The sequence below is a fragment of the Genypterus blacodes genome, unplaced genomic scaffold, assembly GCF_046128005.1.
Source record: "Genypterus blacodes isolate CSIRO-AG114 ecotype Tasmania unplaced genomic scaffold, CSIRO-AGI_Gbla_v1 ptg000032l_1, whole genome shotgun sequence".
Lineage (NCBI taxonomy): Eukaryota > Metazoa > Chordata > Actinopteri > Ophidiiformes > Ophidiidae > Genypterus > Genypterus blacodes.
In genome coordinates, this window is record NW_027466845.1 from 2,836,826 (window position 1) to 2,857,648 (window position 20,823).

The 20,823-nt window shown below is 49.3% G+C and overlaps 1 protein-coding gene across 2 annotated transcripts in view; it reads right to left on the bottom strand.

Moving 5' to 3' along the window:
* The window catches only part of nbeab (neurobeachin b), a 168,487-nt gene that overhangs the window by 95,975 nt on the left and 51,689 nt on the right, over positions 1–20,823 (bottom strand). Inside the window, exons 11-28 of one of the 2 annotated variants that reach the window (XM_076146145.1) lie at positions 19,441–19,549; positions 17,808–17,960; positions 16,101–16,269; positions 11,474–11,553; positions 10,454–10,516; positions 10,028–10,125; positions 9,505–9,597; positions 7,573–7,681; positions 7,233–7,314; positions 7,025–7,148; positions 6,374–6,566; positions 5,325–6,257; positions 4,195–4,412; positions 3,941–4,094; positions 3,208–3,388; positions 2,169–2,284; positions 1,877–1,984; positions 1,482–1,650 (exon numbers count right to left, since the gene is read on the bottom strand). In XM_076146145.1, coding sequence (XP_076002260.1) covers positions 1,482–1,650; positions 1,877–1,984; positions 2,169–2,284; positions 3,208–3,388; positions 3,941–4,094; positions 4,195–4,412; positions 5,325–6,257; positions 6,374–6,566; positions 7,025–7,148; positions 7,233–7,314; positions 7,573–7,681; positions 9,505–9,597; positions 10,028–10,125; positions 10,454–10,516; positions 11,474–11,553; positions 16,101–16,269; positions 17,808–17,960; positions 19,441–19,549 — 3,152 coding nt within the window. Of the gene's footprint in view, positions 1–1,481; positions 1,651–1,876; positions 1,985–2,168; positions 2,285–3,207; positions 3,397–3,939; positions 4,095–4,194; positions 4,413–5,324; positions 6,258–6,373; positions 6,567–7,024; positions 7,149–7,232; positions 7,315–7,572; positions 7,682–9,504; positions 9,598–10,027; positions 10,126–10,453; positions 10,517–11,473; positions 11,554–16,100; positions 16,270–17,807; positions 17,961–19,440; positions 19,550–20,823 lie in introns of both variants that reach the window. The other variant, XM_076146144.1, reaches the window with a different exon arrangement.

Genomic DNA, 20,823 nt, shown 5'->3' on the forward strand with positions numbered 1-20,823 from the left:
AATTACTAAATGATTCATGGATTGTGAAAACACTTCTTCCATTATTATGTACAGAGATTAATCCAATTGTCTACAAATTGTTTTCAACATTTCGTTTTATCGCGTAGTTACGATTCCACAACATCGCACTGATCAACGTCTATTGATCATCCTGCCAAACAAATCAGGTTAATAAAGCTCATCGGGAGAAACAAACAAGAGCGGCACACAAACGCAGTGTGTGTGTGTGTGTGTGTGGTGTGTGTGTGTGCTCAGCGTCTTTCATCTCCCTCCAGATGCTGCGATGCTGTTTGGTGTGTGAGCTGATAACAATCTGCTCATCATCCTTGTTTACTTGAAGGAGCAGATTAACCCCTCACAGCCCAGCGTCTCCCTGCTACCTGTGGAGGTGTGTGTGGAGAAGTTTCCTGCTCCACTTCTTTGTTTGTTCTGACCCGGTTGGTCACTTGGATGCGACGGCGGCCGTATTAATATTCATCAGATGCCCTCTAATGAGGTCAGCGGGGCCTGATTTAGCCAGCAAGACGTCTGGCTTCTTGCTCCGTCACAGACAATGGTCTGCCACACACCGTCTGGAAAATTTTCCCATTTTCTGGTGAAATTTATGAAGGCGGCAGCGTGCCTCTCTCCTCTCAGCAACCTCTATGATCCCATTCTCCTCTGGTGGATTGCTTGCCTAATGGGCACTGACAGATGGGCCTGAAAATAGCCGGCCTGGCTCCACTGCCCCAAAAACCCACAGCAGTTTGCCAACACGCCGCTGCTTTCCCATCTCTCACTCTCAACTTCTCACCCCCTCGTCTCCGCTCGCTCTCCTCTTTCTTCATTCTCCCTGGGTTCCAATCACCGGGCTTTCATTTTCCCCCCCCCCTCTCCTCTGGCCCTCGTCCTCCACCCTCTTGTTTCTCTCATTCACTTCACCTTGTGCCTGAATGGAAGCTGATTAAGTATGCTCCCTCGCTCGCTCGCCCATCTGAGCTGGCTCTGTTGCAAACGTACAGGAAAAGCCTTTGTAGGCATCTCCTTTCTTGTGACTCATTGTATGATTTATGACTTGAGGCACACACACACACACACACACACACACACACACACACACACACACACACACACACACACACACACACACACACACACACACACACACACACACACACACACACACACACACACACACACACACACACACACACACACACACACCTTTCATTTTACAGAGAATGATGATGCCTATTCAACTTCCTTATAATCATCTCCAGCTCGAGTCCCTGTGCGCTTCCATGTTTAATTCTATGCAGCACAATTAGCCGAGCGCATGAATAAATCAAACTATAGGTGAGCCAGTGGGACGCAGGACGCAGGACGCAGGATGCAGGACAGCTCTTTAATGAGCTCAGACGGGCAGCAAGCACACGTCAGATTACCATCATTCAGATTACAGAGCGTGAGATTAGCTGGGGTGTGACCGAGCTGTGCCGCACCTGTGCTGGTCGGCGAGTTGATCTCCTGTCTCATGCTGCGCCCCGATTGGTTCGATATTCTGGGCGTCTCGCGTTGGGGCTCCAGGATGTCCCGGTACTTGGAGACCATGAGGACAGAGATGAAGTAGACCACAGCCAGAGCCAGGAACTGGGCCTGCTTGCTGTCGTCCTGTGGAGGAGAGAGAGACAGACGGTTACAGAAGCTCTGACATCAAACTGAATGCACCTCAACATATGCAAATACTGTTATTCTTCTCTAACACGTCGTATATAGGCGATGGTTTATTCAACATAAACTTGATTGATTGACGCGTCCCCCATTTCACACCTGCCAGAAACTAAACCCTGTTTGGTTGATTGACATTGAGTGACGCGTGTGTACATGCATTGCTCACCACGTCACGGAAGACCACAGCACGCAGCCGATTGATGTCCACGTCCTGCAGGAGGCGATCAGGGTCCTTGATGGGAGACAGGTTACTGGGGACATTTTCAAAGGCTGTCTAAAGCAGAGAGACAGGATTAAATGCAATTCTACGCAGTCAAAGGTCAATAATACAGTCAGACTGCTAAGATTTAGGCAATTAATACAGATTCTGCTGCGCTAATAAGGTCAAACGACAAGATGATGACTGATATGTCTCATGAATTCACCGTGCAGACTCGGGATTGAAGTTGAATCCTTACCTTGCTACAGTTTTGCAGGATTTCCTGAGTCTTGTTGTTGGGAATGGACGACTTAAACCCCCGGTCTCTCTGTCTCTGCCTGCACTCCAGACAGTTCCTCACAGCCACGCAACATACTGCAGGGAGAGAGAGACACACACACACACACACACACACACACACACACACACACACACACACACACACACACACACACACACACACACACACACACACACACACACACACACACACACACACACACACACACACACACACACACACACACACAATTAGGCTTTCATTTCAGATCAGTACCAAAGTCATCGCTAACACGCATGATGGCTTTGCTTTGATGACTTTCTGTTCCGGGCTGCCGGGTGAAGAGGCTACATGCGAAATCGGCAGCCAGGACGATTTCACACTGGAGCCAGAGACGAGGACACATCCCAACACTTGCGACAAGGGCACTTTGAAGACGGAGGGCTGCTTTCCCTCCCCTAAAGCACAACTTAGTGGAGTCAACAATCCAGGAAGCACAGACACACTCGCACACAAACCCACAGGGACACACATTCATTCTCACATACACACACACACACACAAAGAGTCACATGCACAAATATCTATTGGACATTCCAGTGAACAAACTGACACAGACACACACACACAGACACACACACAGACGAGGGCAGAGAGGGCCCTATGGAGTCTTTGGAGACGAACCCCAGTCTGCTATTTAACGAGGAGAACCTGACTGCACTGCAAACCATCCAAGTCCCTGTGAGTCCATAAAGGGCCGTTCTGTTATTGGGTCCTGCTGGATACGGCAGTAGAAGCACGTGCGGGCCTCATCACAGAAGTCATTTACTATTTAATGAAGCACTAAATGAAATTAATTAGGCTCGCTGAGCAAACAGTGAATTTCCAAGGATTACTGAAATTATTGTGCCAATCAAACCGCCGTCATCGCCGTTTCTAATCCATCTATTTTTCCATTCATCCATCCAAGCACACACACAGACACACTTTACACACACACACACACACACACACTTACCGAGTCGGAGGCACTGACGCATCAGGCCACCTGAGGACATGTTCTTCTCCGCCTCGATCTCGCTGAAGTTGAGCGAGCTTGAGAACACGAGCACGTCCACCATCACCATGAGGCGGGACAGGAAGGTGATGGCCGTCTCCGAGGACATGCCCTGCGCCGCCTCCACGTTGTCCAGCTCCATCTTGGAACAAGCAAAAGAGGCGTTAGTGAGTCAGATGTGATCACGTTTCAGCAGTGTGCCGGGCCTGAGGGTCTACTGGGCTCTGCTGGGGCTGATGGGAGTTTAAATGACAAATTAAATCAATCCTAGTATCATTTAGACTTTTAATAGTTTAAGGGGCAGTAAAGTTAAACACTAAAGCTCCAAATGTTACTGTTGCTGTCCTTTGTGTTCAGACCAGGAGGGATTTTCAGATGGAAATCTAAGAGAATAATAACATATGTGACAAACTGAAACCAGAAAGTCCAACATAAATGGCAAAGAAGGACGTAAATCCGGTAAAACAATAATAAATAATAAAGCCAGACTAAAGTCCACAGTCTGAAGTGTAACGCTGTCACACTAGATGAATAAAGATGAAGATGAAGCCCCGATCAATAAACACAAACAAGTCTTCATGTCCCCACGGTCCTGACTGTCAAACCAGAGCAGGACAGAGACGCAGCGGTCACAGTGCTCGACCACTAGAGGGCAGCATTCCCCTGCAGTGAGGCGGTGCGGCGCTGCACTCACAGAGGGAGACGTGGCAGCAGAGAGCAGAGGCAGGATCCCTCCACACGCGATGATGATGTTGTCCACCATTTGTGAGATGAGGTGGATGGTGTTGTGGACGAAGATGATGTTCTCGTTACTGTTTACAAAGTCCATGACCGATTTGGTGGAGTGGCTGCAGGAGGGGAGGGGGGAAGAAGATGGAGAAGAGGATGGGGTTAGCAGAGGTCTGTAGGTTCTACATCGTATTAGCCACCGGTCATCATATCTCAAACCTCCTCCAGACGTGGACGTCGCTCTCCAGGGCGAACAGCAGGTCGGTGAGCAGCCTCTGGTGCATGGACGACCATTTGAACTCGGGGATGCGGAACATGGTGGTGCGAGGGCCGGGGCTGAACTGCCGCCGCTGCTCCTCCGTCATGGGCGTCCCGCGGAAGCCCAGGTCCACGTGCATGTCCCTCTCCGCCTGAGCGCCCGGGCGTCCGTGGAGACTCTGAGAAGAGGACGCCAAACAATCAATACCTCAAACACTGCAGATGACATCACCGCTGTCCATCAGAAGATATATGATTGACACTCATGGGTTATTAATGAAAACCCCAAGATGAATTTATTATCACGTCATTGTCTCATTATTCACGGTGAATGATGACAGTTAATAGCCTGATTACAATAAGTCCCCTGCTGGACTTGTCTTGCAGATAAAGACAGAATGTGCTGAGATCAATACTGAGGCTCCACAGTGACTCATCGCTCCGGCCCCCCCCCCCAAAAAAAGCACCATTCAAAAAAAGCTGCTGCCGATGAATTGAACATGAGCAAATTACGCAAAAGGCAGCGAAAGAGTTTAAAAATACACCCCGGCCTCCCACCGGCCCTCCATCAGCGACCCGATGTGTGTGAGAGAGAGCCTGACCTCACACAGCTCGTACCAGAGGAGGAGAGCGGCTGAATAAATCCCCAGTGATTGTTGCAGAATAATGCTCCCTCTCTATTTCTGCCCTCCTGTTGGCCCAGCAAACTATTCCATCAGCCCAGTTTCTCCGGCAGCAGAGGGACGTTGCCTCATGTGCGGCGGACCGTCTTGCCCCTATTACCGAGCAGGTGTTGGGACAGGGATTGGGTCCTGTGGGTCCGTTATCCTGGAGCTGCTCACCACAGCCCAACACATCCTAACGATGGACCTCCATTTCTGTGTTCCGTGACCATCTATCAGCACGTTTCCCTCCGGATGAGAGTTTCCAGGTCATTGTTTGATTGTGATGACGTCTGGGAACTATTTTGCATGTGCAGGAGCATGTGTGCTTCACTTTACATCCAGCTAGAAAAGAATCTTACGGCCTGATCACGTCTATATGAATGAGATCCATAAAGATAGATACAGATCAGAGGAGCAAACACTGACCTGTGTGGTGGCTGTTGTCTGAATCTTCCTCTGTTTGTCCTTCCCGTCCTCTGATCTCTCCGTGTCAGAGTTGCCGCTGGCTGCATCTGTTGCAATGCCGGCCCTGACAGCCGGCACGTCCCCATCGATCGCCGCTGCGGCTGTGACCTCTGTGACCTCTGGGCTTTTGGCAGATCTCTCCGCCCAGCCCTCGGCCTCCTTGCTCGACTGCGGCTCGTACTCGTCCTTCTCCAGGATGCTGGGTAAGCAGCCCAGCTCGGAGCCGCCCGTCATGTGAGCGAGGAGGCCCAGGTCGTCGCTGGCGCAGGTGTGGATGGGAGGCGCCGGACTGGGGAGGACCAGAGGGCCGTCTGGAGTCAGCTCACCGAACAGGAAGCTGTTGCTGTCCTTGTCGTCGTCCAGCGTGATCAGAGGGCCGGTGTCTTTGTTCTCTAGGCTGGATTTTGGCAACAACACACTGTTGACGTTGCTGTTGAGTTTTTCCACAGCAGCACAGTAAACATTATCTAAGAGAGAGTCCACCTCCACCAGAGTTCCGTTCTCCGACACTCCCAGAGTGTCACATGGAGGCAACTCCATGTCCTCCAGTTTGACCTCTGTGGCCTCCACCTTTTCCGCCTTTATATCCACCAGAAGGTCCTGAACTTCCACCCTGACCCCATCTACCGCTCCCTCCGCCGCTGTGAGACCCTCGCCCGGCCCCTTCCCCTCAGCCAGCAGGTTGCTCTCGTAGTCCGTCTCGCTCTCGGGCGTCTGGGAGTTGTCGTCCATTTCTCGGATCTCGATCGTGCCGTTGATGGCCGCCGCCTGGGCAGAGAGGCCGGAGATGGTGCTGACCAGACCCTTCTTCCCCTTCTTAATGTTTTCCTCCTCCAGCCGCTGGTACTCCTCATACATCTTGGCCAGGTACTCCTTATGTGCTTCATATGTCACCTGAAAGGTAAAAGAACGTTTCAAAGAAAGCTTCTCTACTGTGTGGGTCGGCTTTTTCCAGCTTGTCTTGGCACATTCTGTGTGTGTTCTCCATGGATTAGACTAGAACCTCTCACCTTAGAGTGGGCTATGGAGAGCGTGTCCACCCACACACGCCATCCTCCCCACTCGTACTTGATGGCGTGGTAGAGCAGTATACGGAAGATGTTGTAGACCATCTCTGTGATCTTCTGCTCCTCTGAGGTCTTGGGGTTGATGTAGGCGAGAGAGAACATCCAGTCCTGCCACACGGAGCACTGGAGCAGACACCTGCAGCCCACACACACACACACACACACATCCACGCTCATCAACCGGTCCACAGTAATCCATAAGTAATGTTTTTATTTGCATCTCCACAAATCCACCGTTATATTAACAGTCTTTACGTGAATACATCATTTTCTGCTTATTAGTTTTCAGCTGATTGTATTGTCGATGTAGGTCAGCTGTTTTCGAAGACCGGCAATATGTCTGTTTGTGTCTGCGTGTGTGTGTGTGTGTGTGTGGTAAGAAAATGAGTGTGTGTGAGCGAGCGACTGTCAAAAACTGCGACAAAACATCTGCTCTTAAGAACATGTGTGTGTCTACGGGTGATTTAGCATCAATCTGAGCCAATTAGGCGTGGAACAGTGAGGGGGTGGGCGGGCGGTGGGGGGGTGTTCCATTTTCTTTGATACATTAATTAGGAGGATAATTGATGAAGAGGCAGCTTAAGTTCTGCTCACCGTCTGTTCTCTCGGCTGTTGCTGAACAGTTTGATCATGTCGGAGAGAAAGAGGCGCCGCACCTCCATCAGCTCCGTGCTGGGGGCGGAGCTCTTCAACAAGGTGGCCACCACCTTCAGAATCACTGGGGTCATACAAACACACAAATTATTGATATTGTCAAAACAAAGGTGGCACATTTAAGAGCGTGGTGCAGCGATGAGCTCACTGGGGTTCTGGATCTTGGCGGTGGATTCAGGGTCCTGGTGCGGCTTGTGAACGACCTGAGTGCACAGCTGCTCTGTGAGGATCTGGTGAGATAAAGATCGGTGACATGTTGGTGCAGGCGTAAAATTAATGAAGCAAGTGGCACCATAAAGCCGCCACAAAGAGGATTTGAACGCAAACACATTAACACACACACGGGTCAGGTTGTGTGATTTTCAGTTAACATCAATGTGTAAACAAACTCATTTTACTCTAATTATTTTGCCGAAATAACTCTAGATTTCCACTAGAGGGCGTAAACATGGCGTCAGGACGTTTCAAAGGGAAGCGATTTATGTTACCTCATACAGAGTGTTATAGGTCGTCACGGTGACGGTGTTGGTGTGCACCATGAGCCTCTCTCCTAGGAGGGTGAAGAGGCTGTGTGTGTGCATGATCTCCACCTTCCTCCTGGTGATAAACACACACGCACACGCACACACACACACACACACACACACACACACACACACACACACACACACAGAGGCAAACACATAAAGGGTAAAGTGGTTTGTTGTAGACCTCCCCGAGCCTCTGAGGAGGAAGAGTGGAGCGCTGCAGCCCGCTTCCTCTGTTGTTCCCCACAGGGAGCTCGGCTCGGGAGACAAGTGTCAGGAAGTGTCTGCTGTCATAAATTCCGTTGGAGGTGTTGCGGGATAACGAAGTTGGCCTGTCAGAGGGAATGACTCCCAGACACAACAGAGGCGCAGCACAGGTGAACGGGTTTAACAGTGACAAACCGCTCCTGCAAACAGCATCAGGAGGGCTGTCACCGCGAGGAGCCAAACAGCTCTACCGCGCCGCCGCCTCCTCAGCCTCCAGGGGAGCCGGGGACTCTCCCTCCTCTAATAAGTCCCCAATTCTTGAATTTCGCCTCGGCTGAGCAAATTGGACACTTAGGAGCGGAGGGGAGTTTCTCAGAGAAGGTATAAATATGGAAATGTGGAGAGAGACGAAGGGCAGGGTGGCGACGCGTGGCGGGCCGAGGTGCGGCGAGGAGGACGAGGCCTTGATCCTAAAGGCTTTCAAGGGGGTCGGAGGAGTCCTGACTAAGGCGCCGTCCTTCTGTCCTCCGACGGCGGTTTGAATCATCAGTCACGGCAGAGATTTAAATATGTGTCGTAAATGAAAATGTGTTATTTCAGGTGGAGGGTGAGACGTTTGGAATAATGAGACATCAGTGAAGGGAGCGAACTCAGCAGGACACAAACTACAAAGATCTCAAGCTTGACAATCTAATTACCACACACACCCAAGCTTAATGTGTCATATTTCTTATCTCTATCCTTTAATATTCAACCAGAACAGCTCAGGTGGAGGAAATAACAGTGGAAAAACAGAAGCAGAGGAAGATGAAGCCCTCCTCCTCCTCCTCAACTTATTTCCACTGCACAGCCTCCCCCCAAAAAAAGCTATTAACCAGCAAAATCAATCTTTACATCTTTAGATTTGATTTGCAATTTTGGAGAAAAAGTGTCCAATATCGCTAAACTAATACTGTCGACGTGGCAAATCAAGAAATAATAACCGCAACAAAACAATAAAGGGGAGCTATTTAACTCTTTATGGGCTTCACAGGAGCTGGCAGAGTGAGCGGGCGGGCGGGCAGGCGGGCGGGAGGATCCAGGGCCTCTCACATGTGCCTGAGGCGGTCTTGGATGAGGTCACACGTGGCCTCGCTTCACTCATGCTGCACCATTGTGAGCCCAACACCCCCCCGTCCCCCTCCCTCCTCACCCCCCTCACTTCATTTCCTTCTCCAGCCATCTTTGCATCCTTTGCATTCAGATCTCAGGATGTCCACCTCCGGGCGTTTCTGTCGGAAATGACTTTACATCTCCACATTGCGCCCGGTGGAACAGGGAACTGGGAACTCGTCCACTATTTACATGGAATAATGTTTTCCGGGGCACGCGTCCAGGTGGCAGAGCCGTCTGAGTACGGTGGAGAGATTTTGATTGCGCGCTTTCTCAAACGGAGACATTCGCCTCTCGGAATGTAAAATTAGCTTTGTGACTTTTGCAATTAGGGATGGTGAAATAAATAAGTCGTTCCGTTCTCCTGCGACTCCCTGTGGCGACTGGAAATTGCTAAACATACATTAGATCAGATGTTACATTAGACCACAGTTATGCATCTTTTTTTGCCGTTGCTTAATTATCAACCTCCCAGCTATGCAGTTTGGAAAAGGCAGCTAATTAAAGTGTGTGCGAGTGGAAAGTGTAACTCACTTGTGGCCCAGATGCTTGAGGAAGTAGCCGAGGACTTTGAGGGATTGCACTCGAATGCTTTCGCTCTTGGAGGCCATGAGCTTGTAGATCACCCTGGAAAAGAAACACACGGGCAAAAGCTGGCACCGGGACGCGGCCTTGGCAGAGGGAAGCGTTGCTGCACTGACGAACCAACGGGGCCGCTGCAGCCTCTGGGTAGCTGACAAACACTTTTCTACTTCGGAGTGAATTTACATTAGCGATAAATGAACGTCTAAATGAAAGCGCAGGCCTCGTTCCAAGATGAATTCCTCAGAAGAGGCGAGGCGAGCAGTAACAACTGCGCCTGTATGTGTTTCATAAGATCACATGGGTAAAGTGTGATCATCTGTGTCATATTTGAAGAATCAATGTTAATATTGTGTCACTTTTTCATGCGGGACAGATGAATTATTCATGTGGCGTGTAGACGCAGAGCGACGGTGCGAGATGAGGTGCTTAAGCTTTATCTCCTGCAGTCCACAAAGGATCCGTCTTCTCTTACCGTATTCCATTGCGCTGGTCAAACGCGGTGATCATGGAGGCCGGGTGCTCGGACATGAGGGCCACCAGCAGCTGCAAGACGTCGTGCAGATTCTCATCCTGCAGGCAAATCCAGCAGAGAGAGACGATTAGAATGACGGAGACGCAGAAGAAGAAATGTTTTATTCTTTGTTTAGAACTCCCAACATCAGCAAAGACGCACAGCCTTTGTGTTGCAAATGCACCACCTGCGGTGCTCGCAACGCCGCAGAGCCCCCGGTGAGCTGCTCAATAATAAAAGGGCAGAGGGTGCTGCTGCAGCGCGCAACACACAACGCTGAAGGAAAAGATTCATTCTGCTGGCTGCTTCATTTAAATGCGGTAAAGCAAATAGGTTTTGGAAACAGCCGACATGTAACCTTGAAGCTTAAAGAGAGCGCCGGCCCACCTCGTGCATGGTCAGCAGGTAGTTGAGGACGCTCTGCAGCTCGTCCTCCTTCACGCCACGGTCCTGGAAGAGTCCCAGAAGGAGAAGGAGAAAGACGAAGAAAGAAGGAGAGGATTTACATATTGAACAACACACTGAGAGGGTTAACTAAGGGTCACGGCGTTACAGAGGACGCCTGCCAGCACTCAGACCAGCAGCGCCACAGTGTAGGCAGTGTGCTGTCCAACACTCCAACACTGTTTTTTCCTATTTGATGCAGCTGGAAGTGTGTATCCCAGAGAGATTACCGAGAGTCAGAACATTCATGTGTTCTGGCCTCGGGGTGCGTCCTGTTCATCCTCGTGTGTTTAGACGGGATCAATGGAAACCTCACCTACAATGAGCTGAGACTTACTGCAACAAAAACACACTGAACAGCCACATAAACTTCTGATGATATCTGGACTCCAATCCCTAGTTTGCATCAGGTGTTAAATTGCGTTTATGTCCGCTTGTGCTCTGGAAAATTGGCTGCAGATTGTGGGCAGGGTGATTATCTGCAGAGACGTGGCAGGATACGGACAACACGGCAGCATAAAGCACGCAGGGCCAAGCATCCATCTTGTATACTTTATCTTCTGCAGGGTAGCAGGGGGCTGCAGCAGCTCCCAGGGTTCATTTGTTCAAACGTGGAGTGAAATACTGATATCTGGAGCTGCAGCAAATGACTGTTCCCACCAGGGATTTGAGTCTTTCAAATGTGAAATATCAGGAGAAATGTATGGCTGTGAATGTGTGTGTGTGTGGGTGTGTGTGTGTGTGTGTGTGGGACCAAAGCTCTGCAGTAAAAGGAACACAGCCCCACTACTGTGAAACTATAAGGTCTGAGCGAGTACTTGACTAATCACTGGTCACCGCAGATTGATAAATTTTGGCGGCCGAGTGCGGTGAGAGATCCAGACGAGCTCATTACTTTCTCGCTGCGGCTCGACATCAAAGTGCGTTGGGCGCTGCTGGGCGTGAACGCAGGCGGGGTCGTACCTTCAGGATGAGCTGTTTGAGGAAGAGCAGCATGAACGCCCGCAGAGAGATGACCTCTTTCTGGGTCGGGCGAGGTCCATCTGTGTGGGAGAGGGAGAGGGAGAGAGGGAGAGAGAGAGAGAGAGAGAGAGAGAGAGAGAGAGAGAGAGAGAGAGAGAGAGAGAGAGAGAGAGAGAGAGAAGGTGAGAAGGACAGAGACGGTGCTAACAATGCTAATACTGATACTAATACTGATGATGATGATGATGGTGATGGTGATGGCGATGGTGATGATGGTGATGGTGGTGATTAGGATGATGAAGACTATGGTGATGATGATGATGATCCTTCATAACATAGATCTTTTGTTTTCTGCGTTTACTTATGGTTGTCAAATAAAAAAAAAATAAATAAATAAATAAGTCTTCAGTTTCTTCACACCACCTTCATCATCCTCACACCATTACAGCATTTTGTCCAGCTCCATTAAACTTCATGGAGTGTTACTATGACTAGATTTCATAAACAATGCAAATAAAGTTCAACACAGGTCATTTAAGGATATACAACCTAATCAATAATTCAAGCCACATCCATCATCAGTATGTCGCCCAGGCCACAGAACAGCACCCCAAGGTCACACACACGCACACACACCTGCCCATCACACACACGCCAACATCTCATTAAAGCTACCTTGGATGTTTGTGCCAACTCCAGGTCACTTTCACCGACGTCGGCCTCACACTGCAAATCGATCCCCCGTCACAAACTTCACTCGACGCGCGGCGGGACGAACGCTCAGCGGGCGTGTGTGTGTGTGTGTGTCGAGTAAATAAAGATGAGTGACAGAATGTGGCACGTGGCACAAGGGGAGGCATCGATTAGCTGTCATACCGTGGAGGTGCTGCAGCGGCCGTGAAGCAGGTACAAGAATTCATTTTGACGCGGTCACATCCTATTAAATAAGATTAGAGTGAGCAGATCAATATGTCACAGAGCTGTTTAGGCAGAAAATACAGCTCGTCTGTATGTAGGCCCGGTTTTAGCAAAGCAAGAGGAGAACGCCCTGAGGCTTAGCGGCACTGTTACTGCAGCACAAACGGCCTGTTTTAGTGCCGGAGCCTGTCAGGGGTGTCGCGGCAAACTGTACATTCATAATAAACAGCCCAGCAATCACACAGGGTGCCAACAGCCTTTCAGGAGGAAATGGTCCGTTTTTGCCCGTCGTCTCCTCTGATCTACGCTTATAAACCCCTGACCGTCCTGCTGCCCCGCCACCGGCCCGTCCACGCAATCGATGGCGGCCCTGCCCGGAGGAGGGAGCGGACGGTGAGTGCGACGGCATCAGACACTGATTAATCGAGAGAGAGTGCAAAGCCCCGGTGCAGGGACAGCGGCTGACATGGAAGTGATGATAAGGACATTATTACCGCCGCAACTGCGCCCAAGTTATTCACAACCAATTACGCTCGGCGCCTCTTGTTTCTCCGCTCAAAGATTGCTTTACATTTTGCATCCCAAGGGCAGCGGCGGAATGATTTATATTGAAAAAACAATTGTCCGTGTCCGTGGGATTAATGTGAGAATCGTATTTCATCTCATTGTGTTGGTAATAAGGGCGGAGGCGAGCACAGTAGCCAACAACCATTCCAGTGCACTTTTACAAATTGAACTAGTATAATGAAATGGATAATCATTTCATGTTTGCTCCTTAAATGAGTTTAAGCAATCAGTTAGCTTGATGCAACATTTCCAAGAGTTTAACCACCGGAAGCCCAAGAAGACCTGGAACCGGATTTTTTTTAAAAAAGAAAATAAATGAGCACTAGAAACAGAAAGAAATGAAAAATCTGATGATAAAAGGGGAAATCCAGGTTCTGTTAAGTAAAAACCCAATGAAGAAACAGGGGTATAGTTACTGTCTTTACGTAGAGAGAGTCCCTCCCTGATGGTTCACGTCTGTAACATGCCTCAGATGCAAAATGCCAAATATGCAAACCAGAGAGTGAAGCTGCGTCTGTTTCTCAGCAACGCTTTGGCAAATCAACAAGAAATGTCATGTGTAACCTTTTGGCGATGCCCTGAGACAACTTGGGGGAAGTAAAAAAAATAACATTCAGGCTTGTCATGTGCAAACGAAGCTGACGGTGACAGAGATGTTAGACCGAGCTGCTGCTTTAGTTTGTGTTTGGTTGTTCAGTGTCTCTTGGGTTAAAAGGTAGAAGAAGCCAATTTGAACAATTTAGATCTGCAGCTCTCCAAAGCTAAGTGGCAGAATGAGCTCATTTGGACAAAGCAGGTAGCGGAAAGGAAGAATTTGTTTCTTTTCCGGAGTTAAGCGGCTCGTCAATTCCGTTCATCACAGCAAGGGAAAAGACGAATCCGACCAAACGGGAGCCACCTGACTTTACGAAAGGTCTTTGGTGACTTTACAACGACTTTACATTTCACGAGACAGACTCAGGACAAACAGCCCAGGATACACAAGGTATTAAAAGTGAGTTATGCCGCCATCGCTCTCAACAACTTTTTGTAATGTACCGCTTAACCTCCATTTGCTCCGGCGCAAATCCCAAGTGTGAAGTGTGTAAATCAGAAGCAGGGCAGCGTTTAAAGATAGCGCGCATTAGGAAGGAAACCTTTTCCCTGACTGCCACCGGGAACGTGAGGTTAATTTATCACGACGGAGACACACACACACACACACACACGCAAATCACTTCAACCAGAACCAGCAGATCAGATGATTTCACGCGGGCTCCTCTATGAATGTTTGCGTATCACAGATGATTTCCCCCTCACCGCAAATGGGAATAAGAGGGAGCCAGCTGGCATCCAATGCGGCGACTGCCCGTCTCATCACTCATTATTTAGTAACACACAGGCAGGGCCGAGAGAAAGAGGGAGAGGAAGAGAGGAAGAGGCAGAGATGGGAGATAAGTGATAGATTATGTATTGGAGCAGGGCTACATGTCAGGAATGGAGAGAAGTTGAGCAATGGGCATCGGGGTGTGTGTGAGTGCCTGCAGTGATTCGGTGTATAACCAGATGATACATGGCTTTAATTCGATGGCCGTCTCTATTAAGACCCCAGGAAAAGGAAGAAAAAAAAGAAAAAAGAGGAGGCCCTTCCAGAAACGGAGCGAGTAGCTGGAGGAGCTTCGTTTTTTAAAAATGTCCTTTCTGTGTTTCCTATAATTGAACACTTCATTATCTGCTCGGCTCGCCCTCCTCTCTTTGTGCGCCTCTTTGTTTGGCCATTTCTCACTTTGGGGGAAGGATGGAGCGCCGAGGAGCGAGCGGCCAAATCCAGCACATATCAGTGGAAACAGACTCACGCTGAGGAGAAGGAGGGGGGGAGAAAAAGACTTGGGACAGAAAAATGATCCATTTCTAGATTTGTCCCCCTCACACACACACACACACACATACACACACTCACACCCTCTCAGCCAATTTCTAAGCCCATTAAACCCTCTGTGGGACTCAACACCAATCAGCGCCGTATTGAAAGACCGCATTCACTGAAGCCTGAAGAGGAGACGTGGTTAACAAATATGGATTGTTGTGCAATAAATCCCCTTTTAATGGAGCTCCTACGATCAAACCTGCTGTATCTGTAGACAAACACACTCGTAAATTATAGAATCAAACAACGACTCCCGGTAGCGACTGGCTCGGGGCAGGTAAGGAATAAAATGGTAAGAAAAAAGGCCGGAGCTAAATTTAGCCCACAGTCTTAGAACAGAAGCTCCAGATGCGTTTGAGCTTTCATCACTTATTAAGTAACGCTCGCTGGCGCAGTGTGAGGAAGGATAACTAAGAACCAAACAGTGCTTGAAGGAAGATAAGGTGCAAATTAAGGAAAGGGAATGTGTGGATGGACCAAATCACACATTTGCGCGCTCGCATTATCCATGTTAAGCTCCGTCGCTACGGCTCTGCTAGCAGGGATTCATTTCGGCTTCTCGCTGGAATCCCCGAGTAAAGACTTCCTGTCCTTCCTTCCCACAATATTGACACCACATGACACTCTTCTAAAAATAGAATTTAAAAGCTCCGTAATCAGAAAATAGATTCAATCAGGCGTTAGCGTGGGAGGAAGTCAGATCTCAGCACGAGGACTCAGAAAAGATGAATGGGCGAGTGGAAAAGGGAAACAACACTTCAAGGACACTTTCACTCCCGGCACAGCCTTCCTGCTCGGTGACGCGCCGCCACTGCCTCACACTACCAGAGATGAGAGTCGGATCAATGGCCCGGGTTTTCAGAGCGGCGACACCCATCGCCCACACCCGAGCAGCACCCCGCTGGGCTGACAGTGTTGATGTGGCGCCTCTGCCTCTGCTGTCTTCTCCAGCGATGGCCGCCGTCCCAACAGCTGACAGCCAAGCGCTCTGCATGTGAAGATGAGTCATTCTAAGTGTGGGGGAGCCGCTGCCAGTTCTCCGCGCGTTTGCTTTGATAGCAGGCTTGTGCGTGTGTGTGCGTGGAGATTGTCGAATGGCTCGCTCGCAACCCCTTCGCTTTCCAGGGAGATGAATGGAAACGGCTTACGTACACAAAATCAAAAAATGTAATAAAGCGGAGAAAGCGAACGCTACTTGGCTGAGGCTGACTGACAGCAGATGTGACGAGCGCTCACCCAGGCCCTTTGGCGCGATGCCGCTGCTTTCAGAGGGGTTGGCGGCCCAGTAGTAGTACTTCAGAGTGTGCATGACCTGGAGCACCGTGCCCACTCGGCGGATGGTGTTGTAGATGGTTGCCGTGCCGATGAACTCGGCGGAGAGGTACGTGTAGAGGGAGAGCTGGACCTGCGGGGGAGAGCGGCGTCCGTGTTATTAACTTACATACAGCAACGGCTTAACCCAGCGACCTCACACCTCTGCAGCTCTGTGTTTATTATCCTGGCGTGTGTACGGCTGAGACGCCCGCTGACCCCACATTATTACTTTCTAATTCTCCCCGGCTCCAAACTGTCCGGAGATGATTAGCATATCTGCGGTAATTAGCGGCGGAACCCGGCGAGAATTCATAAAACCTGCCACGGTCTTTACAGCGCAAAAATACCCCAGGCCTTTTTGCCATTTGCAATAAATCACAGCGCATTAACAAGTCAAATGTGAGTCCTGATGAAAGGTTACAACGCGGACGGAATGTGAACACGGACGTGACGGAAGTTCCAGGCCACTAAAAATGAAACAGCCGGAGATCATTGAACAGCGTGACGTTTTTGCGAGACTAAAAGGGAAAGCGGGATGCACTCGGAGAGGAGAAATGGCGTTTTGGTGGACAGGTATGGGCGCGGTCAGGTGGCCCCGGATAATTAATGGACGAGGCACAGCCGCCATCGCTCACACAGCCGGCTCTCCGCACCCCCCCCCATGCAGCTGGAGGTAATGTGGACGATGAGGCTCGTCCTCAGGGAGAGAGCCGGCGTGACTCTCTGTAGCTAAAAGTGTTCTAACCCACTTCATTACCTCAGCTCTCTCCCTCTCTTTTCTCTCCCCCTCTCTCTCTCTCTCTCTCACTCTGCTCTATTTTGGAGCAGTGTCACAGGGAAGCCTCCAGACACTTTTTCGTATTTATTTCCTCCTTTTATTTATTCATGGCCCGGCGTCGCCAGCAGGATTACTGGAGCGAATGCATTTGCTCCTTTTGATACACCTCATCCAGTCCTTTTTTCATGCTTCATTATATGTAAGAGGAGGAAAACACTTGTAAACTCTCCTGAGTGATGAACAGGGGTGGCGATGAAACGAATATGAGAACACGCCTCACCAGGGTTGTCTGTGTGAGCTGAATGCGACGAGCAACGAAAGCCTGAAAACTAACCTCCAGGGAGCCGGCGTCCTCATATGTGGACATTACATTTTTCCCTCCCTAACACCGTTTACATCACATGTGCTTCATTTAAACCTGCTGTCCTCACGTCTAAGACATAAAAGACAGGAGGCAAAGTGTTCATTTTCAATCTTTGTGTTCATATTCACACGCTTGACTTTTTTTGTTTTATAGCAAGGAGAAATTATTAAAAATGCATACAAAATAAATGTCCGTGTCCCAGGAGGTTAGGCACAAGCTTTGAAGAAGAACGATCATTAATTTGACGCCTCATCATACTGAGTCAACACAATTTTGATTTTGGTTCATTAACAATGTGAGTTTGAAGGTTTGTGTTGTAAATGAGCCCATCTGCAGTCCTACTGTAGTTACTGACAGAAGTTTAACCCCCAGCCTTTACACAAGCACAGATGAAGCCTCCAGTATGTGAATCATCATGTATACACGTCCACCTCAGCCCTCTCACGTGTATAAAAACACACCCGGGCCGAGCTGAGCAGGACCTCACCTTAGCGGGGGTGTGGATCCAGATGGCGGCGTTGAACAGGATGTGGTCGCACAGCTGCTTGAGCAGCGGCGCGCCGTGAGTCAGGCCGTCCAGATACTTCGCGAAGGACAGGAACTGCTCCAGCACGGCCCGGGTGATGTGTGCGCGGGACGACTGGTGAGGAGAGAAAGCAGAGTCGTGTTAAACAATGTTCACGAGACTGCCAGACTGACGCCGCTGTGAATCGGCGCTTCCTGATACCAGCTGTGATATGTGGAGCATTTTACACAACTGCAGGGAATCAATGTCTCCTTGCAGGGTTCATAAAGTCTAAGTAGAGCGCTCCTAAGGTAGTGGAGGTCATGGCGGAGCTTCCAAAGCAACATGAGACGACTTACAGAGCTCCAAAGAGGCCTGATTATCTGTTCAGTCAACTCAGAACGAAAACTCGTAGCTACACATGCATAAACAAGATCAAACAGATGCAACTGACAACATAAGGGTTAAACAAATACACCAAACTGCCTTGTGACCTCATAAGATGTTTGTGTTGCTTCAGAAAATATTATTAATTATTCAGATTTCCTGTCTCCTTTTATGTAAATGAAAGCCACTTAGTTTGCCCATGTCACATCTCTGTTGCCCAGGGAAGTGTGTGATGTGTGATGATGTGTGTGTGTGTGTGTGAGTCATCATAACATCATGCTGGCATCTTAGCACGATGAATGGATCTACTTAGTCATTTTGACAGCGGGTGGATCTATAAAAAAAAGGTGAAAAGTCGATGTTTGACTTGGCAGCGAGGCACCAAAATTTCCACTTTGACGACTTCTGTTACTGCTACTGTCTGGCACCTGTTCTCCTCCCAGGCGGGGGGCCCGGGGAGGGCAGGGGAGAGGGAAAATGAAGAGAGAGAGGGAGCGAGAGAGAGAGAGAGAGAGAGAGAGAGAGAGAGGGGAAGGTGTGGCATGAGCAGATCAGGAGCAGATGGTGCGATATGTGGAAGTGTGAAACCTGGCAGCGGGAAGGAGGCACGGGGAGGAAAAGGAGGAAGAAAAAAAGGAAGCATGGCAGCTCGCAGGTGTTAGTTAAGCCAGCAGGCAGGCAAGTCAGCGAGTGACAAAGTGGAGCCATTTCTCTGCGCTCCCCTCCCCAAAAGAGCCGGCACTCTGGGGAGACTGGCAAGCTGCTAGATCTGCATCAGAACACGGGCAAATAAAGATGGATGCAGAAAGAGAGGGCAAACAGATGAGGAAGGGAAGAAGCCTGGTGGTATTCTTCCTCCAGCTCTGTTCATCTAGAATATATCATAAAAAAAGACAGAACTCTGGCTTCTGGCGACGGATGATCAGTGTTGACAGGTCGGGGAGAGTGAAGATGAGTTATTAAGTGCAAATTGATGGTGAGGAAGGTGAAAGAAGTTCGGAAACTTAACAGTGTCTTCAAACTGTCCAAAACTTGAGGGAAAATCTTCACATTAGACTCCAATTCATCGTTTCACTCAGAGGGAATGATGAGCACTCCTGATTCATTTGTCAAATCAATGTTCAAGGTGATTTTGAGATTTTGGTGTCTGCAAAAAGTAAAAATGCTGTAAAAACAATGACAATGGCTCAAGAAACAGTGGTGGGGTGTTGTGGAGGTTCTGTCATACCTTCTCCAATAGGTACCCAATCACCAGAAAGCCTTTCCCTCCCAGCATCTGCTCCTGCATGGCCACAGAGCTCTTCAGCAGCTCCACCAGGAAGGCCAGGAGAGTGGCACTGCAAAGCAAAGCACAGAGACCATCCATCAACACACAGCTCTCCTCCCTTCATCTGTGGGACACACTCCGGCAGAGAGGGAGTTAATCTATACACACTCAGCACCGGCACGCCGTAACAGAAGGGGAATCCAAGGTCGTTTTGAAGAGGACGTCAGGCAACCATCTGGGAACTCTCCAGTCCAACTTTTATCTGTCTTCAAACGGAGATTTACTCCCAGGGCTCCTTTTGGAAAAAGCGCAGCTCGGATGAGACCTGAGCTGAGGTAGACAGAGCCTGTGTGTGTGTGTGTGTGTGTGTGTGTGTGTGTGTGTGTGTGTGTGTGTGTGTGTGTGCGTGTGTGTGTGTGTGTGTGTGTGTATGTGTGTGTGTGTGAGAGGGGGGAGGTTTGAGGACGCAGTGCTGTGCTTTCAAGCTGTTTTTTGGTGTTTTAGGGCTTTCCAGTGGAATCTCAGTGCTCGGTGGCAGAAGCTCTGCAGTGACTCTTGCTAATCAGCTTTGCCTCACATCCTCTGGTGGACACTATCGCACCACTGCTCCTGCGCTCAAACGGCACTCTTACAGCTATTTTCCCTTCATCCTGCTGTGTGCATGTTTGTGTATCCTGTAAGCCTGGGTTTCTATGACTCCCTCCACGCACACACACACGCACACACACACACACACACGTACATTAAACACTGCTACTCTGCAATCTGTGGATCAGACTCATTACAGTCCGATCCTTTACCACATGTAGAGCTTTTTTCTGAGTCCACAGAGCAGCGGTGACTGACAATTCATCAGCTCTTTGTGGTGTCAGGGTGAAGCCACAGCAGCCAAGAGATTTATCGATTGGTGTTTGGACACACAAACAACGAGGCTCTGGGGATATTCATGTTGGTCGCTCAGACGCCTCATCCAACACATTTCAGAGTGAAATATATTGCTAACATTTAGATGAAATGCCACACAATTTGGCATTGTCCCCAGAGAATGAATTATAACAATCATGAGATTATCTTACATTTCCTGCAGTGCTACTATGTTAGCATACCTTCCCTTTGTTCACAGTAACAGTTTGACTTTCAAGACATTTTCTGTGGGAAAACATGTTCCCCCAGAGGATGAAACCTAAAAACATTGATGACCTATGGCCACTCTTTCTGTGCAAGATATCCAGAAGTACATAGATGGAACTTCTTCCTTTATCCTCGCTTAAGGACAAAACCCTTTGATCCGTTCCTCAGGACAAACTTAACATTTGTAGGATCCATGAATACAAAATGTGTCTT